At 51.2% G+C, this 16,479-nt stretch overlaps 1 protein-coding gene across 24 annotated transcripts in view; it reads left to right on the top strand.

Moving 5' to 3' along the window:
- PTPRF (protein tyrosine phosphatase receptor type F) overlaps positions 1-16,479 on the top strand; it is a 399,448-nt gene that overhangs the window by 328,912 nt on the left and 54,057 nt on the right. For 9 of the 24 annotated variants that reach the window (XM_068952831.1, XM_068952832.1, XM_068952839.1 and 6 more), the window contains 4 exons: positions 1,898-2,203; positions 5,181-5,374; positions 12,256-12,282; positions 14,748-14,865. In XM_068952831.1, coding sequence (XP_068808932.1) covers positions 1,898-2,203; positions 5,181-5,374; positions 12,256-12,282; positions 14,748-14,865 — 645 coding nt within the window. The remainder of the gene's footprint in view (positions 1-1,897; positions 2,204-5,180; positions 5,375-12,255; positions 12,283-14,747; positions 14,866-16,479) is intronic. The other 15 variants (XM_068952835.1, XM_068952840.1, XM_068952848.1 and 12 more) reach the window with 3 other exon arrangements.

The raw sequence follows: 16,479 nt of genomic DNA on the forward strand, positions 1-16,479 counted from the left end.
CCCCGGGAGGGACACTTCCCATTCCTTGTGCGTTTTAAGTTGATCCTGCTTATGTTACCAAGTTTTATTTTGCTTGTGTTAATCTCAGTTTGTGCCTTGCACTTGTATATATGACTCTTACCCAGTCAACAGCCATCGTTTGACCTGCCTGCGCTGCCAGCCAAAGCTGCCTTTGGAGAAGGAGCTCACTGCTGCATCCTGAGTGATGCTGCGGAGGCCAGAAGCCAGAGCACATCTCTGCTATGATGGGCCTCTCTGCAGGCAAAGGAAAGGCTTGCCAGCCCGTAGCTCCTTATGTCTCACCCATCCCCTTGGAGGGATGCCACCAGGCTCAGTATTTGCCGTATGCCTTCTTCAAATTCACTCTTGGTGTTGCTTTGGTGCTCTGTTTTCCTGCTCTCTTCCCTGCCTCTTGTCTGCCTGCTTAATCAGAGGAGTATGAGGATTTTCTACCCCTTCTCCCTTCCAGTATACCAGATGCTAGGGCCATTCTCTCTGCCTTCCTCGCATAGGGAACTGTTTGCTTCCACACGCTAGCTTTGGATTCTTTTTCCTCCAGTACAGCTCCCATGCCAGCAGCCTGATTCTGCTCAGACACCATCTCTTCCAGGTCCGTTACTGTGCACTGTCCCTCCTCCTTTCCTCTGTCCAGGCTCCCCGGCCCAGGCATGATGGGCCCTGCTCCCTGGGTGCAGAAATTGGCTCTAAGAGTTACCTACAGGCCTGGGACTGCCTATGCTCCCAGCAAACAGAGGTGGCATTGGGGGGTTCTGCTGTCCCCAGTTTTCCCAGATCTTCTGCTGCTGCCATCTTCTCCCCAGCACAGTTGTTGGGTGCTTTAATTTTCTCAGCTCCCCACTGCCGTCTGGGACAATGTAGATTCTGTTCACCTTTGCACAGGTGATGAGCATGCAGGCTTGTCCTGCTCCCTGCATCCCCTGAAAGGCTGGCTCTGGTGCACTGATGGCTGCAAGGACCCCGGCACAGGGAAGTGCACCAGTCTCTTTTCATGCATTTTTAAGTTTCTAGTTGAAGTCAGGAATGGAAGACAGAATTCTTTCACCTGCTTTGGCAAAGCAAGTGACTCACTTATCGCTTGGTCAACCTACTTGCTAGCCTCAGAGCAACTATGTGCGCTTCTTCAGTGGTGGTGCCCTGCTTAGGGCTCTTGCCTTCTGTGCAAGCACCCTGAGAAGCACCCAGCTCCTGTATGCCTTCCCCAACTAGATGGGCTCCCTCCCTCCCTCTGCCCTCATGAGAAACATCTGAGTGTAGCTCCTCTTTCCTTGGTGTCCTGCCAGCCGTTCACCGTAACCTGGGGCCAGGTGCTGCTCACAGATGATGGTCACGGTTTCGAAGCCTCCCTGGATGCACTGCAGCCAACCTCAGTCACTCACTTTCCCTGCCCTCTGCTGTTTCCTCCACTTGTCTAGGAGCAGGTTTTTGCAAGCCTTCACGCAGTCTGGTGTGCGAGCTTCCCCTTCTGCCACTCTTGCCTTCTGGTATCTTGCTAGCTTTTCTGGTTTCCGTCTGTTTCAGATCTTCACTGTAAGTATCTTTCTTCTCCCTACCAGTCTTTTCTCTCTCTCCCTTTCCCTACTGTCATTTACTGTGTTTGGTGAAGTGAGCATCTCAGGCTGCTTTGGGATGAGGTGTTCTCTGATGCGGAGCAGCCCTTGTGTTTCCATGCTGTTCTTCAGGTTTTCAAATACAAATTGCCCCTAGTGCCATCTTTGATTTGTAAGGAAGGCAGGCAGTTGTCCAGGAAGCTCATGGCTGCATTTTCATGCCTATGTTCAGTGTTCAGTTGGCTGGGTAAAAGTTCCCTGTGCATTTTGGTTTCTCCTTCCACTCATTTCCCTTCATCTCCCCACTTCCTTCATTTATTTATCCCCAGCCCCCTCCGCCCCACCCCAAGAAGTCGAGTGTGTAAGCACCAGCTCCACTACCATCCGGGTAAGTTGGGTGCCACCGCCTGCCCAGAGCCGCAATGGGGTCATCACCCAGTACTCCATTGCGTACCAGGCGGTGGAAGGAGAGGACAGCACCAAGCATGTGGTGGATGGCATTGGACGGGAACACTCCAGCTGGGAGATCAAGGACCTGGAGAAATGGACCGAGTACAAGGTGTGGGTAAGGGCTCACACCGATGTGGGGCCAGGACCGGAGAGCACCCCCGTGCACGTGCGCACTGATGAGGATGGTAGGTGTCACCAAACAGCTCCTGCAGGACCAGGACTCTCCTAGCTGAGTTGCTGGCAAGGGGGAAGGGAGTTGGGGGTATTGAAGCTAAAAAAAAGTGCTTTTCAAGCAGGACCAGGGGCTATCTGACGCCGCGCTTTGGTCAGCGGCTGCAGAGAATGGGTCTCTGCAATTGCTCTGGAGTGGGGGGAGAGGAATTGCTCTGGTGGCCCTTGCTCTGATGTGATGTCTTGCCTAGAGGCCCTGGGTCAGATTCCTCTGCGTGGGCCCGCCAGAGTCCTGCATGTGTGAGCAGTGCTTCCTGCGTGCATGAGGAGACACTACAGTGCTTTGTTGTTCTGGCTTTCTGGTGTTTTGTGGGGGTAGTTTCCCTTTTACTGAAGGTGATGGGAATTCTCCCAGCCAAAAGCTCCTCCCGCATTGAGATCAGGACTTAAAGTTTACTTGTTGACCTGAAATCCAGCAAACTGAAGAGGGGAAATGAAACCCATCTGAAACTTGTGGATATCTCAGGAAAGCTGCTTCCCGCCCTGGCTTCCAGGCAAGCCACAGCTTATATAAATCTGTTCTTCCACTCAAGAGTCAGAATATCGCATGTACAGAAGACTTTACTGGATACGACAGCTTTAAAGAGAAATTGCTTTGTATTAGCGGGGCTGTCAGTTATGTCATCATGACTTAAGCTGTCTCCTTTGAAAGTGCCAGAGCTCAGGGTGACAGTAGGAACTTCCATGGCTTCATGCTGACCTCAGAAGCTGCGGATTTTAATGGGAGGAGAAAGCGATGTGGCATCCAGGCAAAGAAAGGACAGTCTCTGAATTGCCCAGTCAGCGTAGCAAATTGAAACCAGACATGTTGCAGTTTCACTAAATGGGCTGCCGCTGTCCCCCATGTCTCCATGGTTCTGGAAGTGGTGTCTGGGAATGCTCACTGACTATGTTCCTGGCCTTGGGAACACATCTGTGCGTGTCCTGCTGCCTGTATTGTTTGCTTCAGTTCTCGTTCAGCAGAGTTATAGCCCAGGGGAAGCTGCTACCCTAGAAATGTCGCAGCAAGCTCTCTCGGTTAGTTTTAGGGCACCACAGTTGGACATTCCAGCTCAGCTGTCAGAAGCGATTTCATATCCCTCCAAGATGCTGATGCTTGGTAGACATCCATGAGGAAGGAATAAGAAATGCTGAACTGTGGTCTGAAAGCAAATTGAACTTTCCCTCTTGGGTCTCAGATGCAGCACATACCCCCCATAACGGGATAATTCCCCCTGTCACAGTAGCATAGCGCTCCTGGAAACACTGTGGTCAGGGCTGCTCGTGTTTGCATCTTTTAATGTCCCTGCAACCTCCTGGCACTGGGTCCTGCCGAGGCCTCCCACAGTCTCTTGCCAGCGGAGCTTGACAGGAGGGTCTGTCTGGTTCTCGGGGAGGATCGTGCTTTTTGCTCAGACTCCCATTAGTGTGTGTGGGCAGGTGTTTTGCTAGGGCAGGAAAGCCCTATGGCTTGTCCAAGGTCACTGCACTAAGTGAATTGGATTACAGCGTAGGCTGCTCCAGCCAGAAGGTGGTAACTATTCAAGCGCGGCCCCCTCCATTCTTATACCTTGAGCTGGCCTCACAGTGCTAAAATGCTCCATTCCTCCTTTCTACATTTTATTTAATTATCTACAATTAAGAAGGACATCTGGGGAAAATAATGAATTGCCCTGCGGCGTAAAAACTGTGCTTACCTGCTGGGTAGCTGTTTCTTCCCATCTAGTTGGTTGAAACAGCAATATTCATTATGTCTGCATGTCAGCTATCCATCCCTAATTATCTAATCCTGATTATTTCTTGCTGTGCTGAGAATTAGGGCACATGGGGCTTCCAAACCCCTGGATTTTTCCCAGTGGAAAGTGGCAGTGGAGAGTGGCAGGGGGACCCGCACTAACGGTGCTAGAATGGAGCCCCGGTCCTTCACTCACGTACTTGGCACCTGCATGGCAGCAGTATCATACCTCTGCAGGGAGCGCTTTCCAGGAGTAACGGAGAGGCTAATTTTTTAGCCTTGACATTTTTGTCACAGTCAATGCAAGAGCAAAAAGTAATAAGGATGTAATTTTTCCAAATGGTAAAGAGGGTATAAATACATTTTTAAACGGGCCTCACCTTGCAAGAAAATTGATATTTTCAGGGCAGCATAATTTTTCATTTTATTATCAAAAAGCATTCAGCTAGCCGTGCATGAAATACAGTCCCCAGAGCTGTCACAATCCCCACAGGCCCCTTTATCTGGCTGAGTTCAGTGACTGTTGTCTCGGAGCTCTGGGTTATTGTTTTAGGATGGTGCTTTTCCCCCTCATTAACCTCTTGCTGTCACAGTGGAAGCGCGGGTGCGCGCTCCGGCTGGAGGCAGGTACGCAGGGCTTGCTGCGAGGCAGGCTCGGCACCCCGTTGCGCTACCTGGGGCTGCTGGCCTGTGTTTAAGCAGGGTGGGTGGACAAGGATGAGCTGGCAGGAGGTGCTGTGCAGTGATGGGGCGCAGAGAGGGACATCCTGAGCTGTAAGCGGCTGGAGGCTGGGAGAGTACATGTGGAGAGTACCCTACCCGCTTGCCATATTATATTCCTGTATTCCTATTATATTGCTACTCTTATATTCCTCCTCGCTCTCCTGCCGCTCTCCGTTGCTGGAGGCAAGAGAGAGGGCGAGATGGACCTCGGGTCTGCCCCAGCACAGCCGCTCTTAGCCAGGGTGCTCCTGTGTATTATACAGCCCTGTTCTCTCCCGTTGAGAGTACAGCAGTGCTTGGATGCTGGGAAAGGGTCAGGAGTACGGTCCCACTGGAAACTGCAGTATGACCTTCCAGGCAGGCAGAGGGAACTTGTGCTGGCTGGCAGGGCCATCCTCGCAGTGCGGTGAGGGGAAGGTAGCGAAGGAGCGAGAATTAGCTGGCAGCGGTCACGTGGTGCCTGCTGTTAAGTGTTCGTCCCATGTGTGTTACAGTGCCCAGTGCCCCACCGCGAAAGGTGGAGGTAGAGTCTGTGAATTCGACTGCCATCCGGGTCAGCTGGAAGCTGCCCATCTCCAACAAGCAGCACGGGCAGATCCGGGGATACCAGGTCACGTACGTGAAGCTGGAGAACAACGAGCCTAGAGGGCAGCCCGTGATCAAGGACGTCATGCTGTCGGAAGCGCAGGTACAGCGAGGGGGCCGCGGGCATGGCGGGTTCCCTCTCCACCGAGGGCTGGGCTGGCTGCTCCAAGTCTTTCTCTTCTGCCCCTTGCGGCTCCACCGGGGCTCGGAGGAGCGTGGGACACAGCGAAGGCCCTGCCTGAGCAAAGGGGACCGTTTATCCCCAAACAACAGTGTGGCTTACAAACTGGCAGAAAATTTAGTCAGGAAAGGATTGCCGTAGGAAAGGTGATAATGTCGGATGATGTTCCTCTTACCCCTTCTCGCACGTGTACTCCTCCCCAGCTGCCCCATCCCTTGCAGAGCGCAGGGGGAGCGGGCCCTCGCCCGGCAGGGATGTCTCTTTGGGGCTCCTGGCATGCCTGTCAGGAGGGAGTGGGACCTGGCGCCTTCTCCTTGTGTTTTGCCAGGCAGGTTATAACCCTTTGGAGAGTTTTAAAGAAGCAGTTTTGTGTCTGCTTCCTTCTTGCTGCTGGCTGCGTTGAGGGCGAAGCCTGTTGTGCGGCGGAGCCCACGGGGTGCCGCCTGTTTGCGGGGGGCGCGGGAGGCTGTCTGCCTTTGGGGGGCCGGTGCCGGGCGCTGCTGCAGCTCTTCAGGCAGGATGGCCTTCTCGTGGCTCGACAAAGCCTGTTCTTAGCTCTGCTTTTGCAAGGCAAAGACTTGACCTTGCTTTTACCTCTCAGAGCCCAACTGCGGGTGAAGCCATCTGAGTCTAGGAAAAAACAAACAAAAAAGATGTAGGGTGCAGGTCCATGCTGCCGGTAAATGACTTTCCCCTCTGCGATCCCGATACCACCCCACCGTGCTCATACTTTGTGCGCTCTCCTGGATACCTCGCGGGCCGTGAGCTGAGCCCTGCTCCCACACGGTGCTCCAGGCAGGTTTATGGGCTCTGCTCAGCCCAGAAAAGGGTAGTTGCCTCTTCTTGAGTGACTTTCCCAGGGTCAAGAGAAGTTTTTGGTGCCACTTCTTTGATGAGATAAAACTCTTATTTGGAGCAAGGGTCCTTCGTCCTGGATGACCCGTGCTGTTCTCAACAAAGATAATCGTATAAATGAAGTACAGGATCTGCTGGTGTTGGAAGCAACGAGTAATCGATTCAGAGCTGGCCTGCTTGAATGATGCCCAATATAAATACTGGAGAGCTGCAACGATTAATTGATCGGTCTCCTGAACGCAGCTGTGAATCATTTATACGTTTGCCAGTGGGGAGTGCAGTGCACAGAGGCAGCTTTACTCCCCATTCATATTCTGAAGGCTAAAACTCAGTAATAATGTGGAAGGGGAAAACTTTAAAGAGAGAAAATGCTTTGAGGGTCCTTGCAGTGTTATCTGGGCACATCTCTGTTGATGTGTCAGATGTCGCTTCATTTTAACCATTAGAAGAGCTACTTACTGCCCTTTTCTTATTCCAGGAGGATATAATCTTCCATGTTGTTTGAACAATTGATGCTGTGTTCTTTAGCTGAAATTTGGAGTTAATAGGTTGGTCCCAAGTGTAGGGGGGCGAAGTTGGCAATGTTGTTCTTGTTGGTGTTTTCAAATATTTTGTGCTTGCCCAGCCGGTTCTGCTTTCATTCCTTACCCAGTACATTTCAGAGAGAGAAACCCCATGCTAATGTGCAGGAATGAGGATACCAGAGCCAGAAACTTTCCAGGAAGCATTGGATTTTACATTATTTTGAATGTGTGCAGTTGTGTTCAAGCAGGCAAGTTGCCTGAAGTTTCCTGGCCTGTCAGAGCGCTTGCCAGTCTTTCGTATTTGGTGGATTTATGTGGGAAAGTTCTTGATTCCTGTCCTTTTTTTTTTTTTCCCCCTGACATGCATCATGCTGAGCTCATCCACTGTAATTCCTGGATGGAAGTAAAGGCCATAAGATCGTTGTAGAGGAGTGACTACTCTGAAGGAGTCATGTCACTCTTGGGATAAACTAATGATGACCCTGCAGGGAAGAGGTTTCACTAACTTGGCAGAAGAGATCTTTATTTCCCCAAAGAGTGAGAAGCCAGGCATGACCTCTGCTTGTGATGAAATGCCTGTGCTCCGCAAGCTGAAGGACCCTGTGAGAGGTGCCATCTCTCAGTACAGCAGTGTGTGTCTTTGCAAACAGCCAGATCAAACTTTAACAAGTAGTCTGGGAAGAGTAATTTTCTGTGGAAGAAATCAAAAAGATTCACTGGAGCTCCTGTCCCTGAAGGTCACAGGATGGAGATAGCCAGAATATAGCCCCATCAGTCCTGTTCAGCACCCGTAAACATTCATAAACATTAATACTGGTGCACAAGGAGAGAATTAAACTGATTGAAAATCCGGGGTCAGAGCAGAAATTCTTCTCCAGGCATGTAGGCAGAGCCCCTCCTCCTGCCCAGGCGGGCTGTCTGCTGATTTTGAGTAGGTATGTACCACATAATCTGTTTCCTGCAGATGGTTATGAAGACTCTGGTATTAAAGCTGACTTGTGATTTTTGCTCATTGAAGATGAGAAATATACAGAGAGTAAACGAAGATGAAAGGAAGAAGAAAAGGGAATGGAGATGTTAGCTATGCAGATAATACAGTTTCTAAGGTTTTAAAACCATTTGAGCAGAAAGGACTAAAACATCAGCAGTGATATGGGGACCTTGGTGCTGGAGAGATCACATTTTATTTGCAGCCTCCTGTCTGGGGAGAATAATCGGTTGTTAGGAAGGTCCTGCTGTGGAGCTGAGGCCTCTCCCTCCTCTCCGTGGCTGTGCCTGTGACTGATTACCTTCATCAGGCTCCTCTGTACTTTCCAGCCTGAGCTCTCACCTCCTACCGACAGACTGACGGAAAAGTGAATGCGACTCCTGCACGGTGCAGCGGAGCGCCCAGAAGGACCACCAGTGGGGATGCTGCGGAGGTGCGTCAGATACCCACAGCACCTCCTGCGGTCCCTGCTGGTGGAGGGTAATAGCAGAGGGTTCACGGGTCTCCTTTCTCTCTTGCCATTGGCAGTGCAGGGTCCTGGCACTCACAGACCCTGTGAAAGGAACAGAGGCGGCCAGCGCTGTCTCTCAGCCTCATCTCTCGTACGAGTGCTAGCCAGCCCCAAGGGAGCAGGGCAACGGGATGCCACGGGGGACAGCAGGGGCTCGCCTGCTCTCCCTTGCTCTCCGTCATGCCAGGGAGCCCCAGGGTGTATCCAACAGCAGTCAGCTTGATCCCCTCCACCCCTTCCCCACACAGCAATCCAAAGTGCCCTGCAGAGCTCAGCGCTGAGCAGCACTGGGCAGCAGTGCCAAGTCTGGAGCGCTGGGTGCAAAGGAGACAGCCAGGCTGGGGGAGGACAGGCCTTGCTGTTTGGGTTCCTGTGCAAGCGCGGCTCTCGTCTGCTCTTGCGGGAGACAGGGAGCTAGATTCTGCTCCCTGGTGCAGGATCTGGTGGCCTATTCTGTCCTGCTCCCAGCATGCTGGTCCTTGGCCCAGAAAGGGATGTCAGGGCCTCCTCCTCCCGTTGCCATGTGGCCTAAGCAACTGCTCCTGCCCTCGACTGTCTGGCCTATCTGTCGAGGAGCCAGCCATGCGCATCAGTCTGGGAACCGTGGGTGAGTCTTGCTGTGCAGCACAAGAAGGTCATGCTGCATGGAGCAGAGACTCCTGCTTCTTCTGCTCTGCACACTGAACTGTGGAAGTGGAGAGGTGTGCTGCCCGCGAGAAGGGCTTCAGGCTCACGGGAAGGCTGTGTGGTCTTTGCAGCCAGCATTTCTCCATCCAGCGTGCAGATTATTTGAATGCACGTCCCCATCAGCTTGCTCCAGAAGAGCAGGGAGGATTAGCAGCAAACACTTGAAGCTGTTGGATTGAGATCAAAGAAGAGAGGGGAAGCAGAGACCCCTGTTCTCTGCCCACCCTAAGCGTAGAAACAGACAGGAATTTACAGCCTCCCTCTTTGCTGGGTGATAGTCAGAGATTTCACCTGAATCCCGCTTGGAACGATTCCTCCTGCACATACTCACTTAAGTCAGAGCTTGGTGTGGAGGTGAGATGCACCTCGCTTAACGGACGGAACAAAACCAAAAGGCATCAGCCAAGAGGTGTTTCAGTAATGGATGAAAGTAAAGTTCTGGGGCCCTCAAACGTGTCTGCATCCCACAAGCTGAGAGCACTGTACGTGTATCTGGAGTTACTGCTGCTCCATAGTCACTGGAGCAGAGAGGAAAAGGACCCCCCAAGAAAACCCCCAAATCCAGTTTCCACAGCTGGGGCTGTTTGGGAGGGCTTGAGTCTGTCTTTTGCAAGAGCTGTGGTCAGGGAAAACAGCCATTCCTTGGTGAGACATGACTACACTGTGCAGTGTTGAGGTGTAAAATGAAGCGTTGTAAAGGCATTGCAGCTGCCATAAATATACTCTGTTAGCTTTAGCACTTCCCTGTGCCATCTTGCCTCATGCACACAGCACTGTCTGAATTCTTTTTATGGCAGCTACTGGGCTTTTCAGATCAATTTATCTTACTGACCAACCTTAAACACTTACGAAGCGTTTGAGCTAGTTTAGGAAGGAAATCTTTTCACTGTGATTCCTACCGCTGAGATACAGAGATCTCAAGGGGTTTCTTTGCACCCTAATCTGATACAAGATTCAAGTCTACTGAAGACATAAGAGCAAATGTAGTCTGAACATTAAACGTGCACTAAAATCCTAGTGGATGATAAACGCCCTACCATGGTGCGAGAGGATGCCAGATGCACTAGCCTCCTGAGCCCAGAACTGCTTAGCTGTTCGTTACAGCGAGATATCAGCTTCTGCTTCTGCAGCTGCCCGTTGTCATTGTCTGGGCAGCTTGCACAACGTTTGGGGTGGTGCTGTCCACATGGCCCCCACCCACCTGGGATGTGGCAAGGAAGTGGAAGTGCACTCCTGGAAGAAAATGCTGCCACGCCCATTATCCTTTCTGTAGTGAAACTTTTGTCAGGCTTTAGATCAGCAGGGCAGAGTGCACGACTGTTGACCACAGCGTGGGCTGGCTGGTGCAGGAAGGACGTGAACTGGGGAGAAGGCAATGATGGGGGTTGAGCTGAGCGCACAGCACTGGAGATAACACCCAAGTGTGTGTTAAGAGGTAGTGACCACAATACTTAGTCAGGGCCTTGGCTTTATGAAGACTCTAGGGACAACTTGACCTCTTCACTAAAATTAGATTTTAAGATAGTTTAGGGGGCTAATTCTACAGCATTCTAATGGCATCAAATAAGTGGACTATAATAAAATCTATATAAGTGAACTATGTAAGTGAACTATATAATCTATATAAGTGAACTATAATAAAAAACATTCCTGCAATAGTTGATTCTCTCTGAATTTAGAGGTTAAAATAGTAAATATTTTGAAGACGTGCCATGTATTTTACTGCTGAGGAGAGTACTTAGCCGCTGTGATAATGTCCAGCCTGTGAAAGCCACCTCAAGTTGCTTGGGTACAAAGGCAACTTGTAGCTTTAATATTATTCAGTGCTTCCACAGCATCTGCAGGTTCCCAGGCACTTTGCCAGCATTTGCTGGGCTTCACAGTGTCCTGAGGAAGCTGGTATCTGAGCACCATCTCGCAGCTGGCAGCACAGGCTCAGAAGCTAAGCATGCCAGAGCTCACGCTGAGAGGCAGGAGCAGTAATGCTTAACTTGCACTTTCATCTCTATGCTTGAACCCATTGACCAGTGCTTCCTCCATGCAGGTTTAGTAACCTGAGATGTAATGCATCACCTTGGCTGAGAGAGCTTGCTTTGATCTCTGCAAACTTCCCCTTGGTGCGTCATCCACAAAGAACCGTGTTCCTGGCATGCATGGTAGCAGCCAAGCTTTGCTGAAGTCTCACCACCACAGTGCAGTTTTGATGCATTAGAACCCCAAATTCATTCAGCAGGGATCAGAAGACAGCATAGTCCCTCTCCAGCATCATAACTGAGCTGCCGCGGCTGGCATCCCACATGATCTTTTATTGGGAAAATTTTAGTGTAGAATTCTTACTTGCCAGGGCTGCTCTTGCCAAATGAGCGCTCTCATTTGTCGTCTTGGTGTTGTGTAATTGGGAGTGAGAAGCTATTTCCTCAGTATATCCACCACTTGTAACCCTCGTTCCAAGCAATGCAGTACCATTTGAGTGGAACAGTTTAGCATGTAGCTCTGTACAAGATCTCTGCCTCTCTTTCACGGTGTTTCCAAGAGATGGCACTTTCATCTCAGTTTTCTGAGGTTCCCAGAGCACTTTCTCGCACGTGGTATGGGACAGAGAAGCTCTGTAAATATCGTATCAGTGCTTCCGTTCAGACAAACCTCTTTGGGTCTGGATTGTTAAGTTCTCAGTTCTCAGCCAGAGGTGGTGGCTGGAGGAGCGCTAGGACAGAGAGTAGAGATTAGGCCACGAACTGTTGTGAATGCTGTTTCTCACAGGGCAGCAGTGGAGCGCACCTAATGAAGATGCTGCCTGGGGCAGCCGCCGTTGCTGAGCACGTATAGGCAGCCCAGCAGTGTCAGCACCAGACTCGTGTCTGTGCAAGCTTTCCCCTTCTTGCTCTTGCTCGTGGAACAGGTAGAAAAGTGCGAACAAAGCCAGATGGGGGAAGGACTGCAAAGTTAGCAGGTGGTGACCTCTCCGTCTGTGTGAGAGGGAAGCTCTTAGCCCCTGCTTGTGTGAATGATCTCAGACCTACTGCGCAGGCTAGCAGCATGTAGAAAATTGCTCTGTATCCCATTTCTTCCCTTGGTACAGCCTGTGCCAAGTGACCTTCTGTGCATAAGTGTTATAATCCCCCCCACCCACCCAGTCCTGCTAACCCCTGCTGTTGTCGTTGTCGCCCCCTTCCTACATGTTGCCCCTTAAATTTCTGTGTCTCCATTTTTCTCTCCTCCTTCCTTTCTCCCTCGTCAGTGGAGAGCTGAGGACTCCGTCGACCATGTAAGTACCACTTGTGTGTGTATTCCAGGTTGGAAAAGAGGGGTTTGGTAAATCGATTTGTGAATTTTGTAGACATAGTGCTGTCAAAACATCCCTTTGACTCCCTTAATGAAGCTGGAGAGTTACATTGTGGAGCCTTCCACAAGCAGTAAATCCAGAGAAAATTGACATTTAGATTGTTACTAAATGCAGAAAAGCAACTGACATTTCCTATAATCTGTATTTCCAGCTTGTTGCAGTGCAGTTTTAGGCAGGCTCAAGTGATCGACTCAGGAGGTGCATCCTACCTTCTGCAGTAGTTGGCCCACCACTTTGCACGGTAAAATTAGATGCGTAATCTTTAAACCTCATTGATCCTAGTCATGAAAAATAGCCTACACTCTCAACCGTGACCTTTGGCTGAAACATAGATAGTAATAAGAAAACAATCATATTTAAACAGTTAAATCCAATTTCTCCCACATAATTTTGAAATATAAATTCGGAGGAACAAACTAGAAAATGACCTTTTTAGAGTCAGCAATTCAATTACATGCCCTACTGTGAGCTTTCCCGGCATGATGCGTTTCTCCTCCTGCTTTAATGCTGAGCAGTCTCGCTCGGAGTGGCTTTGTCGTGACAGCACTGTGTTTACGTTATGCAATCAGACCTTCTTTCATCCATCCCTCGTCTCTTTTCCCTCTCCCAGCTCGCTTGCTTTGCTCCCGGTGGCATGCTTTTGCGTGAGAATTTCTCTTTGCATGGATTTGGGAGGAGTGAATTCTCTTGGGATGTTCAGAGTCTGCAGGTTTTGTGTGAGTGCTTCCCCTGCGGGTCCATTGGCACCGATCGGACTGCGCGTCCACTCACCCGCACACAAGATCTGCTGCAGGGGCGGAGGTGGGATTGGACTCTGGTTCACACGGTGATTTTGGCGGGGTTCTTGTTGGTGCTTGTTGATTTTTCTCTGGGCTAGCTGGTTACGCAATGGTAACAGGGTGATTTTTGATGAGTAAGCCTGGGCAGGTAGCCTGAACCAGCAGCACCGACTGGAAATCTGCAGCATTACTGGTGTGGGTGTTTGTGTGAGCGAGTGATGGGAGCCTGGCTGTGCTGGAGAGCAACGACAGAGGACCCCTCGCACCTCCCCAGCTGGCGGGTGCCACCTGTCCCGGGCAGATATCAAACCCCAGAAGCAGCCTCTGAAAGTGCTGCCTGTCCTCAGCCATCCAAGCTCACACGCGGGTCTTCTCCTGTCCAGCACTGTCCGTGTTCTTGTCCTTATCCTAAAGGGTGAACATGCAGAAGCGTTTCATCTGTATTTACCTGCTGTCCCCTCACTCCTAGCAGCCCTCAGAGCCTCCTCCTAGCAGCTTTCCCTGTCACTTTTCCAGCGTCAGTGCCCTGTCTCTTGCTTCCTGGCCCAAGAGATTATTAGTGCTAATGGCTCCATTCCCTGTCAGAGCGCACACGTGAGACAGATGAGCACACTTATCGGGTAGCTGCCCCTACCCGCAGAGAGATGCTGGGAGCCGCTCTGCACCCTGCGCTCATGTCCTGGGCAGGCCTGGCCAGCTGGGGCTCAGCAGGAGTCATGTTGCCAGGAGGGAGGAGCAAGGCTCCTCCTTGCTTTGATCTCAGATTAAATGAGGAGCTATGCCCTCCTCCTGCCCAGAGGAAGTCAGGGCATGCAAGGGTGTTAGCTCCGTGCCGGGGCGGCCCTCCTGCCCAGACCTCCCACAGCGCAGGGTTTTCCCTCCAGGTCTTGCCAATGCCTTGTGCTGACCTGGGCCTTGACTCCGCGCCTGGTGGGAAAGGTGAAAAGCACCGTGATGCCTGCAGATGCCCTGCCGCTGGGACCCTTGCCTTGCGTGTGGCTGCCGCAGCAAGCTGCAGGCTCCCGGGAGGGAAGCGTGAACTCCCAGTGGCTCTGCTGTAAGAGTCGACTCGGCTCCAGGCCAAGCTTTAAAAATTCCCAAATTAGCCCTCGAGAGGTTTCCGCAACCAGCTGAACTGGCTTTTGCTCCAGTTCACAGCTCTGACTGTGCCGCGGTCCTTACTCTTAGGCTTTCTGTGCAGGGTGGCTCTGGCCTCACACAGGACTATCTCCAGGGCAGATCTCCTCCCCCTCAGCAGTGTGCAGGCTGAAGGAGCGTGGGGGCTCCTGGGGTGGCAGTGTCCCATCCCAGCCAGCCTGGCAAGAGCTGCTGACACACATTGTTGGTGGGTCCCCTGCAAGGCCAAGCGTTAGAGGCAGGGGTTGCAATTAGGCGAATGTTGGAACAACGGTGGTTGTTGTTTGCTCGCTCTGCATGAGAGCCAGCTTGGCGAGACCTGTGAGGCTGGGTGTGATGCATGAGTGTGAGCCAGTGTGCCAGTGTGTTGCTTTGGAGACGTTGACCCCAGTGCCCTTCTTTTGCTCACTGTGGTAATGGCTGTTTGCTGTTCTCGTTTGCCTCCTCTCCGCCTCGTGGATGTGCTCCCAGGAGACGGTCATTGGAGGCCTGCTGCCAGAAACCACCTACTCGGTCACTGTCGCTGCCTACACCACCAAAGGAGATGGTGCCCGCAGCAAGCCGAAGGTCATCACCACCACGGGGGCAGGTGAGTGTGGGGAGCGGACGCTGCAGCCTCTTAGGGATGGTGGTAAAAGCTCCCGAGAAGTGCATGGGGAGTATGGCCGAGGAAGCGATGAGGTTGGAGGTGCTGCAGAGGTATATACTCTTGTGGTCTCCAGCCGTTATTTACAGGCTTTTGCCACTGGATCACCTGAGCAAAGTGCAGCTAAGAGATGGACAGGCACTGCCAGGGCCCATGAGAGAGCAATAAAACTCTTTGGTCTGAGCTCATCTGCGTAGTCCACAGACCTGGGAAGAGGAAGCCTGCAAGCCCAGGCCTTCCCTCAGCTTTGGAGTCAAGGCCTTTCCTCACGTTGTTTCCTGGTGCGGCAGGGTTAAGTGAGTGCCATTTCTTGCTTCCTATGTGACTGTAGTACTGCCTGGGATGGCCCTCCTGGCGCTGGAGGGTCCCTCGGAGGCACTTCTAAGCTCCCTCCCGGCTGCTGTTCCTGCTGCCTCCCCAGGCGTACTTAGCTGAGCCTGGCTGCTCCTAGAGCCATGGTAAAATCTGGAATGCAACAAGTCCTGCCATAGAAGTGCTGCAGACACGATACAACTACTAGATCCTGGTGATCTCAGCCAGTCTGGTTCTGCTATCTCAGTAGATATTCGTACCCTATGCCTAGTGCAACGCAGGAGCCTCGGCCAGGAGTGGGGTACCCGGGAGTTCATCAGGTGCTTACTCTGGATGTGGTCAAAGTTGTCTTTGGAGCTGGCACCGATTAGTTATCGTTGTCTTGTCCTCGATTTTCCACCCACTAGACCTGTCCTACAAATGATAATCCTGCAGCTTCTCACAACAGACGTAGGAACAGTGTTTGTCAGTTGTTATTATGGGAATGCAGCTTGTGTAAACTGAGAGCATTTGTTCCTGGTGCTTTTCAGCAAGGAACAGCTTGCCGTCTCCTCTGTGCTGCATATGGGGAGCTCCAGAGGTAGTTTCCACTGTCACAGTCTCAAATGCTGTCTCCCTTGTGCCTCGCAATGATGTATGCTCTGTTCATCAAATTGCTACAGCTGTCCCATAAACAGGAAAAGCTTCCTAAACATCCTGGTGTTGTACCGTAAACCACAGTGGGTCTTCCCATGTTATGATGCACATTTAAAGTTAATATTTTGAATCAGCTTTGAAAATAATCTGTCCCTTAACACTAGCTGCTGTTAGACATTGTATTATGAGTGCAGGGAGGAAGGTATTGGCAGTGGAAATTTAATTGTGTCCCTTAAATACCTACAAAACCACCCCCAGAGCTGCCTTTGTACTGGCTCATCTGCAGGCTTGACCTCAAAGGGGAGTGTTGGTATCGCCCTCTGATGGCAAAATTGGGGCATAATTCTGTCCGTTATGTTTTCTCTTATGCTCATCTGTGGTCTAAGACATTTCAAAACTGTGCAAAGGTATTTAGCTATTTTTGGCTACGATGCCATTTGCTTTTTTGTATCAGTGGCCCCATGCCTTTCATTCTGAGTATCTTCCCTATCAGTTGACTTTTTTACAATCTGAGCTGGTGTGAAGTGAAGACGCATCCTTTTTTAACTGAAGGAGATCAAGGTATTAAACCATCAGTTTAAAGCCATCAGTTTCTAACTTGTGACGGCA

The sequence above is a fragment of the Struthio camelus genome, chromosome 8 (assembly GCF_040807025.1).
Source record: "Struthio camelus isolate bStrCam1 chromosome 8, bStrCam1.hap1, whole genome shotgun sequence".
Taxonomy (NCBI): domain Eukaryota; kingdom Metazoa; phylum Chordata; class Aves; order Struthioniformes; family Struthionidae; genus Struthio; species Struthio camelus.